Source organism: Papio anubis, chromosome 2 (assembly GCF_008728515.1).
Source record: "Papio anubis isolate 15944 chromosome 2, Panubis1.0, whole genome shotgun sequence".
Taxonomy (NCBI): Eukaryota; Metazoa; Chordata; class Mammalia; order Primates; family Cercopithecidae; genus Papio; species Papio anubis.
This window is the reverse complement of record NC_044977.1, coordinates 77,808,197-77,830,038: the sequence shown is the minus strand read 5'-3', so window position 1 is coordinate 77,830,038 and position 21,842 is coordinate 77,808,197. Positions and strand designations below refer to the sequence as shown.

Genomic DNA, 21,842 nt, shown 5'->3' with positions numbered 1-21,842 from the left:
CTTTGTTTGGCCTGTTTTCTATTGTATCCCCAGCACACAACATGGTACCTAACACATAGTTGGTGCCCAGTAAATATTTGCTGAATGGGCAAATTCAAGAATGAATGAGAAAATCCTTTCTCCACCTCCTTTTTCAAGCTCTTCAGTCACACTGCATGGAATTTTACTGGATCTCCCACAAACTGGAATTTGTGCATATCATTTAAACTTTTCTGTAAAATAAGAGTTAAAGAAAACTTCTCTGGGCCTTAATTATGCGATCTATAAAAATGGGATTACTAACAGCTCCCCTACTTACCTCTAAGGACTGTTATGGTCATCAGTTAGAATAGTATATGTAAAAATGTTTTGAAAGCCATATATTGTAATACAAACATGAATTACTATGATTTTTCCCCCATAGTATTATACCATTCCACAGCCTTACCTACCTTTAGAATCTACTCTAGAACCAAGAAGAAAAGGGGGCCTCAGAGGAGCTAACGTCAAAATAAAAATGATAAAAATCTCAGCACAAAATATGTGTAGTTTTCTCATAATAGAGTCCTCAAGCTCCCACTCCCATCCAATTCCAACAAGTTTGGTTTCCATTCCTTGATGGAGCAGAAATAGGGAAGAGGAGGGATTGTTTGAAAAAACTGCAGATAAGAGAGAGCTATCATTTTTCCTTATGCCTGACCGTGAAGGAGGAGGCTGACCAACTGCAACACCAAACATGTAGACTCACCAACCGCTGGGGTTTGGGACTACTGAGGGCAGGGGCAAGCCTCCCCTATATCTCGGGAGGCCCTACAGGGAAGCGGGTCACTATGCAGCCACTGGGGAAAGACACGGTCACAATGGTGATCCTGGGTCATTGAGAAAAGATTATAGTCAGTACCCTGTTTAAAAAGGCAGGAAGGATGTATAACGCATTTTAAGTAGATTTCCAATCAAAACAATTAAAATAAAAACTGTTCACAAACAAGCTAACCCCTTCATTATAGCTGAAAAATATACTTGACCAGACAGCTGATACTATTAAATTATGCTTTTATATCATAGTGCTACCTGCACACAGTGGGACAAACTTTTAGGTGTTTTTAAATATCTCATAATGACATTGTATATTTTAAATGTGGCTTGGATAGACTGATAGAATATGACATAGATTTTAGAAAACATTTAAACAAATATCTGTATAGTTAACTGCATCCATGTGCGGAAGACATAATTTGCGAATAAGCTACTCTGTGGCTCAGGAAAAGAAGAACATTTTAATCTGAACTTGCCCCTACCAGAATACTTCTGAGCTTGAGAAAAATGAGCTCAAATTTTCAGCATCCTAAGTCAGCCCTAATTATGAATGCAAATCTCCTACATATACCAATGGGTCAAAAACTATATCTAAGACAAAGACATATGCTTTGGGGATTATGCAATGTTTTAAGTGACTGGTACTAGCACTTCCCTCCAGTAGTGTGGATAGTTAAGAGACAAATCTCAAAGGTGACTAACTGCTAGTGTCCACGTGGAACTAAACCACTAAGTGTTCTAACAAAAACCTCACAGGGAAACACAGGTGAACTCAGAGACTTCAGAGGTAGAAATGAGTTGAGAAATGATTTTATCTGAAGGTTCTTAAGCCTGACTGCAAATTTGAAGGACCTGGGGAGCTTTAAAAATACTGATGTCTGGGCCCTGACCCCCAAAGATGCCGTTTCCATTTTGTCTGGCAAGCAACCTGGGCATTAGTGCTTGCAAAAGCTCCCTAGGTGTTTCCAATATGTAGCCAAGGTCAAGAATCACTGATTTAGTCCATTAGTTTCCAAACTTGTACTACGTATCAGAATCATGTGAAGAACTTAATGGAAAGCAATATCCAGGCTCCACCCCAGAATGACCGCATCAGAATCTCTGGAGGTGAGGGCCTGGGACTCTCTATTAATAAAACAAAAACAATTATGTGCCTATTAAAAAATAATAAAATAATAATAAAAGCTAAATAAGTTAATAAAAACCAAACCAAAAAAACTTTTTTTTGCTAAGTATTACTGCTGCACATTCTGGTTTGGGGACTGCTGACTTAATAGGTAATAGTTGTATGCTGGTTAACTGGCTCTTCTTTTTTCTTTTTTTTTTTGAGATGGAGTTTCACTCTTGTCGCCCAGGCTGGAGTGCAATGGCACCATCTTGGCTCACTGCAACCTCCGCCTCCCAGGTTCAAGCGATTCTCCTGCCTCAGCCTCTCCAGAGGAGGTAGCTGGGATTACAGGCGCATGCCATCACATCTGGCTAATATTTTGTATTTTTAGTAGAGGCGGAGTTTCACCATGTTGACCAGGCTGGTCTCGAACTCCTGACATCAGGTGATCCACCCACCTCGGCCTCCCAAAGTGCTGGTATTTTAGGCGTGAGCCACTTTGCCCAGCAAAACCAACAACAAAACAAAACACCCTGATTTGTAGTGCTTGCCAGTTTGCATGGTGTAAATACTCCCATCAAGGCTAATTGTGAGCTACCAATGTGCTCTCATTGAAGGCAAAGTTGGAGAGAGATGCACATAATTGACTCTTGGGAGCCAGTGCTAGCTATTCTACCACACCCCTGGAAGTGCAGGCTTTATGGTCCAACTGACAGCACCTGATCGTCACACTCCACTTACTCACCAGGTGACCTTGGATATGCTAATTAACCTCTTTGTGCCTCAGATTCCTCAGCTATAAAACAGAATGATAATATTAACCCCCTCCTAGGATTGATTTCAGAAGCAAATGATTACTATTACCTACCATATATAAACAATGTACATATAGAATATATGTGTATTATGTACTATTGTTTTCTATAAAATTATTTACTAAAAGGTTTATTGTAATATTATTAGCTATTAAAGTATATGTTAATCAACTTAAAGTTTAGCTTTGTCCTAAGTCATTAATAGCTGGTTAAAAAAATACTTTTTCTAATATGCACTAAAATAATTACCACTATCCAAATCAAGGTGTTTGTTTATACACTAACTGAAATTATCTTGCAGTATGGCAGAATTTTTAAGGGCATTGGCTTAAATCTCAGCTCTTCCACTAACCCGATGTGGGGTCCTGAGCAAATTAACTTCTCTGTGCCTTAGTTTCCTCATATTCCTCATATTTAAAGTGAGGTTATTGTGAAGATAAAATGTAAACTGTTCTAGTGAGTGCTTTATCAAGCTTGGTTGTAGGAGCAGTAATAGTAGTAATTATATTTTGTATCACCAGTGGTAAATGTACCACATTTTGTAACATGCTGCATCAACTACTTCTGCCCTCCAGAGTGTGAAAACTCTATTAATTCAATTTGCTTCTTCATAGCCTAATGGTATGGTTGGGCTGTGTCCCCACCCAAATCTCATCTTGAATTGTGGTTCCCATAATCCCCAAGTGTCGTGGGAGGGACCCAGTGGGAGGTAATTGAATCATGGGGGTGGTTACCTCCAGGCTGTTCTTGTGATAGTGAGTTCTCAGGAGATCTCTTGGTTTTATAAGTGACTTTTTCCCTTTCACTCATTCTTCTTACCTCTGCTGTCATGTGAAGAAAGACGTGTCTGCTTCCCCTTCTGCCAGGATTGTAAGTTTCCTGAGGCCTCCCCAGCCATGCTGAACTGTGAGTGAATTAAACCTCTTTCCCTTATAAATTATCCAGTCTCTGGTATGTCTTCATAGTAGCATGAAAATGGACTAATACACCTAATAAGTCTTCTAATTTAGCATAATTAATCCATAAACACTTAATGAGTACAGATCAGGGCACCCTGCATTTTGATATGGAGTCCATTTACTGCCCTCCCATCTTTATAATAAATCTGAACCTAGCTTGTAGGAATTATTAGATTGAACCATATGAAATGGCTGATATTTGACTTCTTTGACCTCACCAATATGCCAATTTCATGTGATTCAATCTAACATAACCTGATGTTAGTACCAATGACTGGATCAAGTTTCTTTAGGTGTTTGGGCCTTATCTATAGGACACCTGTTCAAACCTGCCTGAGGATACCCCCTTTGCTCTGGATCCTACAGAGAACAGACCACAACTACCAAATCTTTGGGTCGAAAGCCTAGAATTTCAATTTCTATCACTGTTGAAGATCAGTGGAGCCCAAGGCTGATGTCTGCAAATTCATCCCCCATCTACCTATATGCAATAGAGTGTGGACATCACACTACCACCACCACATGTGTCCTTCTCCTGGACTGAAGTTCCTAATAAGTGCCAGGTATGGTGCTGGACGTTCTATGTATGTTGTGTCATTTAATTTGCACAGCAAACCCATGACTTAGGTATTATTGTCATCTCCATTTTAAACATAGAGAAACAGGGCCAGAAAATTTGAGTAGTTAGTTCCCTGTGAAGGGAAAGTTTATACTTTGGGGGCTTGAGAAAGTAAATTACTTAACTTCTCTCCCTGCTGCAGTTATGTGAGCTTTTGCCATTCTCCATTATAAGAACTGTCTACCTGAAGGAGTCTGAGGTTTGTTGATTGGAATATTATATAAATTCAAAGCATAATTATTGATTGTACATTCTTTCATTAAACAAACAAAATATATACTAACACTAAATTCACTCCAATTTTCTATTTTGTCTTCCTTTGAGAAATAAGCCAATAAAGCATTACACACTTAGCTTCCTGGGGAAATGAATTTAAATGTTAATATAAATCCTTTTAGAAAAAAACAAATTTTAACAAATAAGTATTTGAACAAGGAGGGTACTTAACCACGTTCAGAATGAGAAATGCTTAGTACAAGACCCTTGGTGGCTGTTGAGATAAGCTCTCTAAATTTAATATTTTATAATAGACTCACACCTCTTTTGTTAGAAATGGAGAAACAAAATCATTTTCTTTTTCGCTTTATTGGAATATATTAAAATCTCTCCAATTTTATTTTGCTAATAGGCAGGACAAAGTCTGTCTATGAATGTATCCTGATTTACCACAGGTAATCCCACACTTTAGCATTCATGTGTTGTACTTAACCTCAATTTAAATGTAAATTTTGGGCAACTTCGAGTGCTTTATCTGTGAACTTTGAGAGCTCTCTTCATTAATGAGGCCTGTACTAATTATAAGCAGTTTTGTGAGGTTTCCTTAAAACAATTGCACAATTGACCCCAAAATGAACAAATTTAGTATTTATTTGTTTTTTATTAGGTTGGTGGAAAAGAAATTGCGTTTTCCACATTTTTAATTGCAAAACCACAATTACTTTTGCACCAACCTAACAAAAAATACTATCACCCTTGTGCAAGTTTCTAGCTTCATGGCTCTCCTCCGAAGGTGTGCACACAGGAGGGTTGGTGAACATGAGGAAAACAGAATGAAACACCAGAGAAACCGATGAAAATGAAAGTGAAAGTGAAGTGGGACCTTTCTTCCTGAGGAAAGAAACCATACCTCTTCTTATCTGAAAAAAAAAAAAAAAAAAAAAAATTCTACTACAAAATAGTCTTGGCTTCTTTCTGATGATCCAAGTCAGGAACACACAGTTTAGCTAGCAGCAATTCATATGAGTAGCACTATCAAAATTCTCATGAAAACAAAAAGTAAACATGAAAAATAAACAAAAAAACCCCGCAAGAAACAATTTTCAAATACTCACAGGTACATCCACATATTTGGAAGCTGCCTTCACCTAAAGAGGAAAGAAGAGGATGGAAGTGAGGCTGGTGTTTATGTTTAATTGTTCACTGCTCAATGCTGTATCCCCATCAGAATCAAAACAACAGGCTGGCACGTGGAGCTGACCAGGAAAAACAGAAAGGTACTAGAAAATAAAATCTGTTTGCTATTTTTTCAAGCCATAGCCACTGCTTTGCAGAAACAGAGAATGCACACTCAAATTTACTGATTCAGATTCTGTTGCTGGAGCGGGAGCTTTACATTTTCCTCCTTCCCATTGAAAAAGAGAAAAGTGAAAAGTGACTAGCTAAACCCAAATGGATAAGTGGGGGGCTTACCGGTCTAGAGAAGCAACTAAGATTGCTGTTACTTCTCGTACCTTGGGTCTTTGTATAATTCGGCTGCAGGTTGTCCTAACTAAATAACGAAATACCTCAGTTCTCAGCTTTCGTTAACTCAGATTTTTAAGAGGAGGATGGACATCCTCAACCCAGAGGGAGATGTTGTCTGTGGGTAGGGGAATGAGAACCTTTCAAAACTGTCCAAAGCCTGCTTTTATGTCTCCTGATTTTAGGTGCTAAAAATTCCAGATGGGAAGTGTAGCAAGTGGTTATAAAATTTTTAGTTTTGTGGGGAGGGAGTATGGTAGTGTGCTAGAGTGTTATGTTTGAGAGCATGGAGTTTGGAGTCAGACCTCGGTTCGAATCCCAATTCTACCACTTAGAAGCTGTGTGACCTTGGGCAAGTTACTTCATCTCTCTGAGCCTCAGTTGCCTCATCTGCAAAATGGAGTTATTATTAGTAATAGTGCCTATTTCCACAGGTTGATAAGGATGAATTCACACTTAGCCACAGGATGTAAGCACAGAACAAATGGCAGCTAAGATGATGAATTCATAAGCAAATGTGGGTGAGCTCTGAGTACTGTGAGAAGCCAATGAACAGCTGGGTTTGAGAAATAAAGCCTATAGGAGTATGTTTAATATTCTGTGTGTTTCATTTTGACTCAGGTCACACATGTTATCTAGGCATAAGACCAAGGGGCCACATCTGGAGTCAGAGAGGGTTTCCTGTGTTTACTGGGAACTGCAAAGACTGCAATGCACAAAAAGCAGTTAGGATGTCTTTTCACATCTCAGCCAGGCTTCCTCCTGCAATTTGGCTGAGATCAATATTAGGAATCACAGCTTCACCCAAATGTCTCCCAGAAAAGTACCCAGGGGAGTGATTTCCTCTATTGCTCTTTTCTCAGTGCTAGTTTCCAAAATGTCAGCTCTCAAGAGAAAACAGCCAATGAACCAATAGGGTGGGGTGGAAAGAGCCCAGAATTTAGAGTCAAAAGTTCTTTCAGTGCCAGAACTCATTGACCCTGGGGAAATCATGCCAAGTTCCTTAGCCTTGGTTTCCAGATTTCTAGACCAAGGTGACAATACTCTGTACTTTGCAGGGCTGAAAGCTTGATGAAATGAGAAAACACATGAGAAAGTGCTTTGTAAACTTTAAAGCAGGGAACACACATCAGTTAGGCAATTATCGAGAGGGCAATGCATTCTACCTTCTTGAATCATTGCCAGCCCCCAAGATGATTCCTGGAGTCTCCGGTTATAGATTCTCTTAGAACCTTACATTTGTTCTTTGCAGCATTGATTGCAATTCTGCCAAATTTTTTTTTTTTTTTTTTTTTGGCGCAATGTCTACCTCCCATATAATGTCATGAGAGCAAAGGCTATCTTGGTCTTGCTCATGATTCACCTGGTACCGGCTTAGAAAGGGAACTCACGGGAAAATTATAGAGGGAAGAAATGAGAGAAAGCTAATGACCAGTTCTGGCTTCATGATGATTGGGAAGTAAGCAGAGGCAAGACTGGATCAAGGAGCCACTTCACTGATCAGTCCGAAAACCAACATAGTTGTATGGAAAGCTGACTGCCTGCAGAGGCTGGTGGGTAAAGGAAAATACTCTTAGTCCTTACAGGGATTTGAGGCAGGCTCTCCAGATTTTGCACAATTATCATTTCTACTAAAAGATTCTAAACCCCAAATCTTTCCTCTTCATTCCTATGCTAGAACTTAGTTCAGGAAAGAAGGTGGCTTGCCTTTTTTTTCACGTCTCCCCCATGTATACTATTATCTAACGTTTCTGTGATATTTTTCATTTGCAAAACACTTTCACAAACAGTTTCTTCTTTAAGCTGCCCTGCAAAAAGGGGGCGATTCAATCAGATGCATTTACAACCAAGAACCTAAAATCCATAGAATTTAAGGAATTTATTTGCTCATGATCACAGATAGGAGGCAGAGAAGCCAAGACTCCCACATGGTCATCTGAGCCCAACTTTCTCCCTTCGAACTCTTGATCTCCTCAATACTGGTAGAAAAGTACGAGGAATTCGAGCATCAGTGGTCAGAGCAGGTGCTAGCAAAACAATTCTTCTCAGCTAGAAATTCCTCCCATACTCTGTGACGTTGATGCTTAGCAGTTGGTAGGGGTTTTGCTACAGCTGAAATGATCAACTTTTAAACACACCATTTACCATTTACCACTAACATGCAGTTACAATCCGGAGAATGACACCAGTATAATTCTATTCCTTTAAAGGCATTTTGGGAAGATGAGGCAAGTTTCTGTCACGAATGAAAATCATCCATTCTCCTTCATGCACCAGCCCTCGGTTTGTTAGGATTGTTCTTTTATTTAATAAATGATGACTTGCACTTAGTCTTAGTGATCCTCCTCCCATCCCATAATAACAGGAAAAAAAACCCAGGGTAAATTGTGGTCTATTATTTGTTAGAGACATGTGTGTATCATTTTTGATTCTGGATATTGAACATTTTTTTTGCGGGGGGCGGGAAGGAGTCTCACTCTGTCGTCCAGGCTGAAGTGCAGTGGTGCGATCTCGGCCCACTGCAACCTCTGCCTCTCGAGTCGAAGTGATTCTACTGCCTCAGCCTCCCGAGTAGCTGGGATTACAGGCACCCGCCACCACGTCCAGCTAATTTTTGTATTTTTAGTAGAGATGGGGTTTCACCATGTTGACCAAGCTGGTCTCAAACTCGTGACCTCAGGTGATCTGCCTGCCTCGGCCTCCCAAAGCGCTGGGATTACAGGCAGGAGCTACATACCCAGCTGCTGGATATTGAACTTGAAGAAAGATGTTGATGATGAGGAAAAGGGGGAGTCTGGCAGTATATTCTCTAAGGAAAGCGAAAGAAAAGGCATCTTGCCTAGAAAAAGATGGGCTAATTGCAAAGAAAATCATAATATTCATGTAGTTAATTAAGGAGCTTTAGTGCAGAAGAACTGAATTTGTTCACAATGGTTCCAGAGCATAGAATCAGAATGAATGTGTAAAATTACAGGGCCCTAGAAAAAGGTCTAAACAGCTATCACAGTCCAGTTAGGAACTGGCCATGTCTGGTGATAGAGACCTCCACCTCACTGGAGAAGCTCAAGCAGAGGCTAGTTAGAAGGCTCTGGACCTGTTTTTCTTTTCTTTTCTTTGTATTTGTTTCTTTACCTACATGAGAGGTTATCTCAAAGGCTGCTTTTCATTCTCTGATTCAAGTCCCCTTAAGAGGTAGGAAGTTGTCACCAGTTACATTCTTTACAGTAGATAAATGTAGCAGAGTGGAGAAATTGACAGAACCAGGATCAGAATCTTTTCCTGTATAATGTCAGCAGTGCTCCCTTTTTAAGGATCACCTTTTCTTAAGTTATCCATATCCATAGGAATATGTCTTTTTGCCAGCTATACTCTAGGTAGTAGGGAATGACCAGATTCTCCCGATCCACTAGAGCTTTGGAATTATTGCCAGAAAATCCAAGCATGCACCAGGCACTGTATCTAGATCAAATAACCAACAGCTCTCATCATCTATACAATACTATTTTACGTTATAATTAGATATTGTTTTGATGAATGAAACACAAATTTCTTTAAAAGCACTATATAATATAGTAGCTTTTTGTCTTCATGTATTTTTTCCATCAATGGTTGTTAAAAGAGTGTGTGTGTGTGTGTAATTTTCTTTTCTTTTTTAACTTAAAATCTAGTGAAGTGGCTTAGAGAATGGGTTCAGGATTAGCTAGGTTAAAACTCTGGCTTTGCCATTTTTTAGCTTGGTGACTAGCCATTACTTAATTTCTCTGAGCCTTCTCTGTAAATGGGACAATAATAACGCTACTCAAAGGGTTCAACTAAATGTAGCTATGCTTATCTTGATTACTGGTAATATTGGTTTACCAGTGTAGACAAAGCACATGCTCCTCAGCCAGGTGGTGATAGTCAGTTTCACTCTCCACCTCTGGCCCGTGGGCAATTTCTTGCTATAAAAAGGATGCTGGAATCTCCCCAGGTTACCAACAGGTATCTGAGCTGATTCTCCATCTGGCATAGTTTCTGCCAGTTCTGTGACACCCTATGCACTGAGAACTCACCCTCTAAATGTTGAGGCTGACAGCAAAGAACTGTTCTCTTCCCTAAGTATGATTGAGTGTGGGCATAAGTGAGAGGGCAGTCCCCAGGCCAGTGCCCTGGGTTATAATCAGCAACACAATCCGTTACTCTCTGGGACCAAGTCATAGCCATGTACCCTAGGGCACAGGAAACAAAGGGGAGGGGGTAGGGCTTGCCCCAGATACCTGGTCTGGCATCGCTCCTGAGCAGGGTCTCAACTGCCTTCAAAGGAGAAGCAAGAACTCTGACTTTAGCAGAACTTCATCTCCTGGGACTCCCTGCTTTCTGACCATCCCTTCTGGTAGGACAACCCATATCCTTTCTTTAGCAGCATTCATGAACCCTCTTGTCCCCAACTCTCCAGATAGAGCCAGTTCTGGAAAAAGCTTAGAAAAAGAGACACAAATCCAGAGAGGCTGATGGAGGCTAAGGATAAAATTAGGAGGAGATGCTGTCAGTGAGCAATTATTCATGTTTTCATGTGCCTGAAACAAAGAACACTTACTATGTACAGGTGCCACATTAGGAGCTGTAAGATGAACGTGCTCCATGATTTCTGCCTCAAAAACCTTTTGAGGGGGATCCCGTTAATATTCCCATTTTACAGTTGAAGAAACTGAGGCTTAAAGAGATAAGCAACTTGGCTTGAAGGCACACAACTAGTAAGTTATAGCTTTGGACCTCCCATTCCCTAAGCTGCCTATTATCCTATTATTCAGTTTTTTTAAAAAAACTATCAAACCACTTTTATTAACCAGTTATATTTAAGTCTTATTTTTTTCTTGTTTATGTAGATGTAACCTTAAATAGCTTCTCCAAAAAAAAAAAAAAAAAAATGTATGAGGGACTTGAATACATTTGAGTCAATGCAGAAGGTCCAAAATAGTTACTCTGGCCTGAATGTCCCAGCTAATTACCTCGACCCTCCATCTCACTTAGCCAGTGTAGACAGGCTTAATGGTTTCTCTATTGAGCTCTTCCATTATTTTTCAGGTGCCCAAGGTAATCTTTTCATTGAACACTCACCATTCTGGGATTTTCACAATGCTGATGACTAAGGGATTTTCTTCTGCCTGGCCCTAAAAAGGGGACCTGAGTTAATCATTGTGCAGCTTTGATAGGGAGCGCGGCAGGGGCTTAAACCACTTCTCTTGCTTCATTAGGGGAAAAAGCAACCCAGGTGCAGACCACGAGGACCTCGGGGTTTGATACTATTAAATCAATGCACAGACAAAAAAAAAAGTGGATTAGGCCCTTTTTGCAAACAGAAATCTGGTGGGTAAGACTCAAAGATGGAAGAAGAAAGAAGTCTGAACAGATACCACTGCATTAGTGACTGCCCCAGCGCCCCACGGTCTCTCAAAAAAAAAAAAAAAAAAAAAAAAGGAGAAAAACAAGGAAATGATTTATTCTCTGCACGAGCTGACTCCACCCCTGCCTGTTTGACTTCACAAGAGCTCTGCGTTAATTTTTTTGTCCTTTGCCTAGAAACTGCAGACCACACCACCATTTCAAAGGGCTAGCAAAATTTACTTCAATGTTTGGTCTTTGACATTTCTGCTGCAAGGTTAATGATGCTACTTTGCTCCCTTTTCCACTTCCCTAACTCAAGCAATTTAGAAATGTAGATTTTTTTGCATCAAGGCAATTCAGTATGTAAAAATGTTACTCAGTACCATCCCTAAAATCATTTCATCTGTTGGTTTGATTTTTCATCTCTCACCAGCCTCATATCTAGACTGTAGGTGCTCTCTCTCCTTAGGGTCTACACTGCCTGGCATATAGTAGTGGCTCAGTAAAAATATGTTGAATGAATGAACTTTAGAGAATGGCAGTCTTTACTCAGTACCCAGGGTAGAGGTTAGAGGTTTCTAGCACTTTCTTACGGTGGGTATTTGAGCTGTAGCACTCTTATAGGATGACTAAGAAAGTACCACTAGGCACGATCAGTTCAAAAGGAACTGGTATTTGGTGCCTGTATAAGAAGAGCTTAAAGGGTCTCTTGTTTTGGTACACCCTAATTAGTGCAGCATACAAGGTAAGGGCTTGGGATCAGCAGACAGATGCTTGATCTGGCATCTGGTTTCATCACCTACTAGCTGTGGGCCAGGTAATTAACCTTTCTAAGCATCAGCTTACTTTTTGGAAAATAGAGATAATGATCATAACAACAGTAGTTCTTCCTTATAGGGTGGTTGTGTGGATTATTACTTTTTAAAAAGATGAGTTTCTCAAGTGCTTACCACAGGTGGAATACTATTCTAAGCATTTTCCCTGTATTAATTCATTTACTTCATGTAAAGGGTTAAAGGAGCTAATACATGTAAACATCTTTGCATACAGCCTGGCACACAGTATGTGTTTAATTAGTGTTGGCTATTATTTTTATACTCCTTTTCCCTCCACCTCCCAAGGGTGGTGATTGGTCGGGTTTCAGTGCACTGGCTGGGCTCTGTTCCCCTAGTGGTTTGGGTCATTAAACTTTACATATCTGAAACTTGGGTGTGCTGCTTCTGTTTCAAGGTTAGAATGCTTCAGGTAAGAGCGTGGGACTTATCCTGCAGTAAGAGGCCTGATTATTCTACTTCCTCTCCTCTTTACTGGCCATGTTCCAGGTGTGCTGTAGACCTTCTCTCTGATTCTATTTCTCGCTGGCTTATCAGGCCTAACCTCATAAAAAGAGATCCCTGGAGACCACTACGGGTCTGTGGAGTTCTCTGCATGGGAATATAGACCTGAAGTCCAGTTCACATTGTCATAGTTTGTTTCCAAAAATGCTTGCCATCAATTCTTTCGCTTCCCATAGGCGCATGCTCTTCCCTCACTGAGAAATGGAGTCTATTCCTCCATCTGCCTGGAGTCTGGGCTGGTCTGCAACTGCTTTGACCAAGAGGATATAATGGAGGTGGTGCCATGCCAATTCTGAGCCTAGTCTTGAAGAGGTCTGGCAGCTTCTGCTTCCTCAGTCTTGAAAGCCAGCTGCCATGTAAATGTAACTACCCTGAGACTACCATGCTGCAAGAAACCCAAGCCACATGGAGAAGCCCAGGAGGATGAGATCCCATTTGGAGAGAAAAAAGCCACATGGAGAGACACCAAGTTATCAGACATTCAGCCCCAGCCCAGCCTATTCATAGGGAAGTGGTTAAGAGCATAGACTTAAGCTGGACTGCACGGGGCCACATTCCATTAGGTTGCTGCAAAAGTAATCGGGGTTTTTGCCATTACTTTCAATAGCTCTGCCGCTTACTTGACAAGTTACCTAACCTTTCTATGCCTCATTTTCCTCATCTGTAAAATGAGGATAATTGTATTGTTCATAAGGTTATTGAGTTATTGACTGAGTTCTTAGAACAGTCCCTGGGCATAGTAAGAACTATGTGCCAGCAATCATTGTCATTTCTGCTGGAAAATCAGGTTGTTCTAGTGAATTGTACGTATATATTAAGGTTGGTCTGACCCTACACGTGTGGCTCCCTAAATTTAAATAAATTAAAAGAAAATACAACTAAAATTCAACTTTTTAGTTGCACTAGTCACAGTTGAGAGTACTTGAGAGCTACATGTGGCTAGTGACAACTATTTTGGACAGCTCAGATACAGAATATTGCCATCATTTTAGACAGTTCTATTGGACAGTGCTGGTCTAGACTCAAGGAACACTCATAAATATAGGTTATTGCATTTTTAAGTGATATGAGTTAAGAATGCCTATGTTAGAAAATGAAATTGGAGGAGGAAGCAGGAGAAGAAAAAAGATACGGGTGTCATAGTCTCATTTCGTGGGTGAAACAGGAAATAAAGGTGGATGGGTACAGCTTAAAGTTATAATGGTACCAAGACAGGAGGAACAATACTGGTATAACTGTAACAGGAGGAGAGTGAAGGAGAAGTGGGTGATATAAAGTGAGCTGATGCTCTATTATAGTAGGGAGTCAAATAATCATTAAGATCGACCAATCAGGAAATGACTACAAAGGCTGGGTGCAGTGGTTCATGCTTATAATCCTAGCACTCGGGGAGGCTGAGGCAGGAGGATTGCTTGAAACCAGGAGTTCAAGACCAGCCTGGGCAATATAGGGAGACCTCTACAAAACAAACAAACAAAATTAGCCAGGCGTGGTGGTGTGCACCTATATTCCCAGTTACTCAGGAGGCTGAGGCAGGAGGATCACTTGAGCCCAGGAGTTCGATGCTGCGGTGAGCTGTGATCATGCTACTGCACTCCAGCCTGGGAGACAGAGTGAGACCCTATCTCCAAATAATAACAATAAAAAAAATAATAACAGTACTTAGCACTCCAGGGGTTAAAAAATTGTTAAAAAGTTTCCTTTTGAAGGAAGGGATTGAGAGCAGAAAGGAGTAGGACAGAGAACCATGTCTTTTTTTAAAAAAATTATGTTTCTGTATCGTTTTTTTTTAACCATGTGCCGATATGACTTTCATTAAAAATTATTGAAAAAAGGAACAAAAGTGATAGAATTTTCAATTTTCAATTCTAGTGGAGAAAGGGATTTTGCAGGAAGAATGTATCTTTCACAGGATAACTTTCTCAAGGTGTTTGGTTGATGAAATCATGGTTTAGGGATATGTCCTCTATAAAGGCAAAACCAAAACCTAACAGAAACAACCCTCAATACATAATCTGGATGCTCTAAGTGCATCTTGGGAAGATGAATAAATTTTAAGTGCCAACTGAGGGACCGACTGCTTGGGTGAGACAGAATGTGTGAGTGGGTGGATGTACTGGGACTGCGTGTGCGGGTGAGCAGTTGAGCAAACCTCAGTGGCTTCTGCCTGGGGCCAAGTGACAATTACAGTGAAAGCCCCTTCCAATACTTTCTGAGGACTGGAGAAAAACACAACCCTTGAGGTGTATCTGGAATCATAGACAGCACGATGGATTCCCAGGGCTCTGTCACCAGAGGGCCTAAAATGTCTTCTTTGCTTACCGAACGTCAATACTGTGCTGGGCCAATTGGGAGCCACTATTTCCATATGAGCACTGAGTCAAATGCTACACGGACGCACATACATCACGAGGCCATTGTCCCTTGTTTCCTTTTTTAAGAAGGCCAGAGTTTATAAATGCCATTTTTACAGAGGTGGGAACGCTGACACCAAAAATTTCTCATGGGTAGCTCATCAGATGTCCACCGCTTGAAAAATGATCACTGGCTTTCAAAATTTGATTCCCATTTGAAAGAAAAGAGTTAAAGTTTGAGATGTTTAAAAAATAAGGTTTCTCTAAGTTGCCTATAAATGGATCCAGTGTTAAAAACATTTCAGATAATGGAAAAGAGAATACTGACCAAGTCTTGACTCTTACTCCTACTTTCTCAGTTAGTGTCTATGTGACCTTGGGAAAAGCAATGAACTACTCAGATTTCTCATGAATAATACAGAAATATTTAATAACTGATAGTCCTATGTAAAATCATGAGTGCATTTACCAATGATTGAACACCTCATTTACAGTGTCCTATTCACATCTTCTAAGAACTTGTCTCCTCCCTTTCCAAATGAGGAAACTGGGCTCAGAGAGGATAAGTTGCTGTCCTCAGGGCACACAGTCAAGAAGTAGCAGAGCTAGGATTTGAACCCTAGTGGGTGGGCCTGACTTCAAAGGATTCCCTACTGTATCAGGTTGTTCCTACACTGCCTTTTCACAAGACAGTAAACAAAGTGTGAAGGGAAAAGTCCTAACATGACTGTGGAAGTATTTTGAACAACAAAATGTATTATAATATTCACTGACCACAAAAAAGACCTCATATATATAACTGTAACCATCAAGGATAATATTCTGAAATGACCTCTGTGAACCACTGTAGAGCTTCACAGGGGGCCATGGGAAGGTGAGAGAGAGCCCAGGCTTTCCTACAAAGCATCCTTAGGCAAGAACATGAAAACTGAGTTGCAGGGCTACTGGTGGATTGCACGGCTTCTGTGCATGTGCATAAATATTGTGATTAAACTATTATCATAGTAATGAGGGTAGTAATGCCTCCTACAGCCCATCCCACCACACTCCTCAAAGTCCCTACCTTTTATGAAACAAAGGGCTGCTGGCACTGCTGGGGAGTTGGGCAAGAGGCAAGGAAATGATCTCTATTAAGCAAACGCATTCTATTCCATGCTCCGATTAGGAGCCGCAGCCTCATTAACGATGAGAATTGTTCTCATCTCCTGTTGTTCAGGGTACTGTGCTCTGAGACTAGATCCAGGAAGTGTATGTTCTCATCTCCCCCCACCCCCCACCCCCTGGGGCTTCCGAACAGATGCCTGATTGAAGTAGACCTGTTTTTCCTTCCAGTTTTCCTTTTCCTCATTTCTGTCCCAATCCCTCATTCCCAGAGATGATTTTTCCAAGGCCCAAGGGCTCCTTCAGATCCACCCTCTTAACACTGCTGTACTTAACAATGGTTGCATGCTTACTCTTTGCCTAGCACAAAGCTAAGCAATTTATCAGGAATTCAGCCTCACAATGGTGGGCATGAAATTCTCATCGCTTACAAATGAGGAAACTGAGGCTTGGAGAGGTTAACCGACCTCTTAAAAGATCCACAACTAGTGACATTATGGAGCTGGTATTTGAAACATGGTTCCCTTGGACTCCAGGGTTTGCCCTCCTAATGGCCACATTGTATGCTTTTCCATTTCGTTGATTTTTGTGACATGATCTTGTTTTAAGAGAAACTTGGAAGTGCAAATTGGAAAGTTCTAATTTTGTAAGATCTCCAAGCAGACATGTAAGCTTATTTGACTTTTCCTGCAGGCTGCTTTAGCCTGAATTTGAAGGTATAAATTATGTCACTGCTGCCAATGACAACTTATCTATCATAGCCTAGGTTTGTAACACAGTGGTTTGGTTTCTCTCTCTCTCTCTTGTTTTTTGTTTTTGTTTTCATTTTCTCAGGTAAAGAGTGAGGAAAACAAGCAATCCCAGAGAGGATTTTTGCAAGGCTCAAGGGATGAGTTAAGAGGTCTGAGTTCTACTGAACTAGCTGTGCAAGTCATTCTCCTTCTCTGGTCTCAGTTTTCACAACTGCAAAATGGAGTGGCTAGAAAGTACCAGTACTTCCCAGACTTGCAGCATCAATACACCTTCCTGATTTTGGCTACAACCCATGAACCATCTGTATTATAGTTACTTATTATTTCTCTTTAAACTAGCTCACTTTAAAAATACTTAATTATAAAGGGAAACATATTACTACTATGAATGAAAAAGCAATATCACTCTCAATAAGAAAAAAGCCAGGGTGAAAATAAATACAATATAACTAAAATAATGGTAGCAAATTCTGGGTAGACATGGTTGCCTGCTAAAGGTCCTGATCCTGAAGCCTCCCCCTCTCTGTTACAAATGAAAAATTGAGATTTTTAGAAAGGTGTGAAAGACAAACAAGCACCAGATGGAAACTTTCTTCTTGATATAAGGATAAAGATGAAAAAGGAATTAGAAAAATAATAACCCTCTCACAATGTGATTGGTCTTATTTAATGATGAATTTTTGGAGCATCTAACACCAGCAGCATCTAAGGTCCCACGTGGTACATATCCTACACTTGGGATACACTCAGTGGTATGCTAGTTTCTGAAAGGCTCACTCTCTCTCTCTTTCCTTTCTCTTTCTCTATATCTCTCTCTAAAAAAAAAACCCCAATATAATAATATACTGAAATATAAGTAATAGAGCGTTTGCCAATTTCAGTAAAATACTCCTGCTGTGGTCAGTTTTAGGCTACCAATGTGACATCCCTAACTTTGAACATAGGAAGAGAAAAGGAGAAGTGGCTCTCACCAGCAGGTAGGAGCCAAGCAGACTCTAGCATATCACTGGAAACACTGAACCAGAAAGTCTAGAAAGTTCCTTCTATTGAATGCACTCTAGACAGTAACTTCCAGACAGTAGAGTAAGATTTTTGTTTTAAATCTCTCTCTACCACTCTTAGTTCTGTAATTTACATACAGCAGCGGCTGATTGAGTAACTGATGCTAACATTTGTGCTCAGTGATAGAACCACACTAATAATTACAATAATCACAATATCTAACAAGTATCAAATACTTACTCCAATCCACCATTTTCTCATTTAATTCTACCCACACCACATAATGCAGGTCTTATGGTTCCCATTTTACAGACTAGGCAACTAAGGTCAGAGATTAATCAATCTAAGATTATACTTTAGGAAGTGGCAGAACTGGAAAAACAAGAAACCTCAGTGCACACTGAAATAAACCTGATTCAAACCAAAATATGCTTGGAGAATGAGATATTCAATTCTAGTTAAGCAAACATTTTGATTAATAAAGAGGTATTTAGAGGCTATGTAAAAATGAAAATTTCTTTTTTTTTTTTTCTTTTTTTTTTTTGAGACGGAGTCTCGCTCTGTTGCCCAGGCTGGAGTGCAGTGGCACGATCTCGGCTTACTGTAAGCTCTGCCTCCTGGGTTCATGCCATTCTCCTGCCTCAGCCTCCCTAGTAGCTGGGACTGCAAGCGCCCGCCACCAGGCCTGGCTAATTTGTGTGTGTGTGTGTGTGTGTGTGTTTTTAGTAGAGAGGCGGTTTCATCATGTTAGCCAGGATGGTCTCGATCTCCTGACCTCGTAAACTGCCTGCCTTGGACTCCCAAAGTGCTGGGATTACAGGTGTGAGCCACTGCGTCTGGCCGAAAAATTCTTTTAGTGTTAAAATAAAACACAAAATGCTAAAAAAACAAAAAAAACAAAAAAAACACTAAACATAATGGAAAAATGTCTTTGATGAATCAAATTTTTGCATGCAAGAATGTGCTAAAATATAAGTCACAAGAGTTTTGGTTGACCTTGTCATGGATAATAGTTTGGACTGCTTACAGGAGAAATGATTGGTATGCTAAGACTGAACTGGTAAGAAAATGGAACCAACCCAAATGTCCATCAGTGATACAGTGATAGACTGGATAAAGCAAATGTGACACATACACACAATCGAATACTACACAGCCATAAAAAAGGATGAGTCCATGTCCTTTTCAGGGACATAGATGAAGCTGGAAACCATCATTCTCAGCAAACTAACACAAGAACAGAAAACCAAACACTGCGCGTTCTTACTCATAAGTGGGAGCTGAACAATGAGAACACATGGACACAGGGAGGGGAACATCACACACCAGGGCCTGTTGCAGGGTGGGGGGCTAGGGGAGGCATAGCATTAGAAGAATTACCTAATGTAGATGATGGGTTGATGGGTGCAACAAACCACCATGGCACATGTATACCTATGCAACAAGCCTGCACGTTCTGCACATGTATCCCAGAACTTAAAGTATAATTTTAAAAAATAAAAATAAAAAAAGCACCAGGGTCATGTAAACTTTCTTACAGTTTTGAATAATTTGACAGTAAGGCTAAGAATGGCTATTTATGGAGCACCTACTTACTATATACCAGGTGTTATGAAAGGCCTACTGTTTATCTCTTATTAGCCCAGTGGTTCTCTGAAGCAGCTATCAGCATTCCCACTCTACGGATGAAGAAACCAAGGCTGAGAAACGGTCAATAGCCTGCCTATGTTTCTCTTAGTCTGGGCTTCACAGTCACACCTTTATCTTAATCACTCTCTAACTTTCTGGTGATAAGCTTCCCACTGCATGTGATTTGGAGGTCAGCATAGAATCTATAGTTAATTTCATGACATCTATTTCCTGTTTGAAGCCATGTACCTATTCATTAGGTATTTCTTTTTTCTATTTCTTTTTTGAGACGGAGTCTGGCTCTGCCGCCCAGGCTGGAGTGAAGTGGCGTGATTTCGGCTCACTACAACCTCCGCCTCCTGAGTTCAAGTGATTCTCCGGGCTCAGCCTCTCAAGCAATTGGGATTACAGGCACCTGCCACCATGCCTGGCTAATTTTTGTATTTTTAGTAGAGATGGGGTTTCACCATGTTGGTCAGGCTGGTCTCAAGTTCCTGACCTCAGGTGATCCGCCCATCTCTCCCTCCCAAAGTGCTGAGAAATACCCACATTCATTAGGTATTTCTTTTGTAGCTAGCATTTCTGTGACCTGGTCACTCAGACCACACAGCCTGGAGAAAATACTGTGTCTGTCTTACGTTTGTTTTGAATGATATCCAGCTGTTCACTACACAGTATTAAGTGAAATGGTTAACTTTGGATACTTATCTTTTCTCTTCTGTAAAGCTTCTGAAGGGTTGCTTCAGACAGCAAGTGTGTTAATTGTTAACTCCATTTTCATGGCATCAACTGGAAATAAGGATGTCCTACTAGGCAATAAAATGATCTGTCACAGACCCCAAAGGGGATGTCAAATTCTGAAACACTAGGGAGTGGCTGATGAAAGAAATTGATAGAAGATATGGCAGATCAGTGTTTTAGAGTTCTCTAAGTTTTTAAAGTGCAGCGTTTTTTCGTTGGCCCATATGAACAAAATACTTTAGAAGAAATAAATGGTGACTTCCATTGGAAGGTGGCCCTTAGCTCCAACATCAGAAGACCAATAAGCCCAGCTGGCTTATAACAGGGAGCTGGTCTCTCTGTGATCTGTCTTAATTTCTCCAGTTGAATTGATTTTGGTAAATTCCCTGCTCAAAACCCTTAAAGTCTGTACCACAGGCAAGCTCCTTCATGATCAGGCTCCTGCACTGATTGCTCTTTAACTCCATCTCTGCCATTTCTCTCCTTCTGGCCTGGCCTTTCCCTGAGTCACAAGGAACTTATAGTTCCTAAAGTGTACTAGACCTTCCCTTTTACCTCCAGGTCTTTGTATCTTGGAATACTCTTTGCTCTCTCCTTTGCCAAGCAAAACTCTACTTATTCTTTAGGTCTTGGCTCAAATGTCATTTCCTTCAATGGTCTCCCAGATGAGGTTGGGTCCCTTTGGTCCATAATTGCACTGCACTAGTTACTCTCTCTTTCTGAGTAATCACCATGCTTGTAAATTACTTATTGAGAATATGTATCTCCCTCATGCAAATGTCCAATAAACAGTATTTTATGTCTTATTCATCGCTGACCCCCCCAGTGTCTAGCACATAGTAGGCACTCCATAAACAGGCATAGAATGAAGGACTAATGTAAAATGAATGATTATCTGGACAGCACAAAGGAAGTGGGGAATTTTGAAAGTCTGTTACTTCAGTGTTATGGTAAAATAGCTGGCTGTTGACTAAAATCTTTATAAATTATTTTTGCTGGTAATATATGAAAAACAGAAGACTCTTTTTCTTAGAAGTGGTATCAGCTAGTGGATAGTTTCTGGAAAAGCCACTAACTGACTTCACCTACAGATTTCTGTGTATCTATGGGGAATAACATTTTTCTAATAATAAATGAGCAATTTAGGGTAGAGTCTTAATAGCTATGTGACTTTGACAAATCACTCAACATCACTTATCTATAAAATGGGGGTGATAATTAAATCAGTTGCATAGAGTAATTGTGAGGATCAAATGAGAAAATGCATGCAAACACTTAGCACAGTGTCTGGCACATAGTATGTGTTCAATAAACGCCAGCTACTACTACCACAGTTGGTGCTTCTGTCCAAGGCAGACACCTCCACTCTGAAATGTAGAAGCCAATTGACTTAAAAATTACATGTATTTGGCAGTGAATAATCTGGTGATGTTACCCTCTGGAGGGTAAATCAAAACCTCTGTCTGCATCACTCATCATCAACTCACACTGTAAAAAGCCGTCTCTCCTACCCTGGACATTCCCTG

General features: G+C 40.4%; 1 protein-coding gene across 3 annotated transcripts in view; it reads right to left on the bottom strand.

The window, feature by feature from the left end:
* CADPS (calcium dependent secretion activator) overlaps positions 1-21,842 on the bottom strand; it is a 494,204-nt gene that overhangs the window by 42,380 nt on the left and 429,982 nt on the right. For all 3 annotated transcript variants that reach the window (XM_009200417.4, XM_009200423.4, XM_009200406.4), the window contains one exon: positions 5,628-5,660. In XM_009200417.4, coding sequence (XP_009198681.3) covers positions 5,628-5,660 — 33 coding nt within the window. The remainder of the gene's footprint in view (positions 1-5,627; positions 5,661-21,842) is intronic.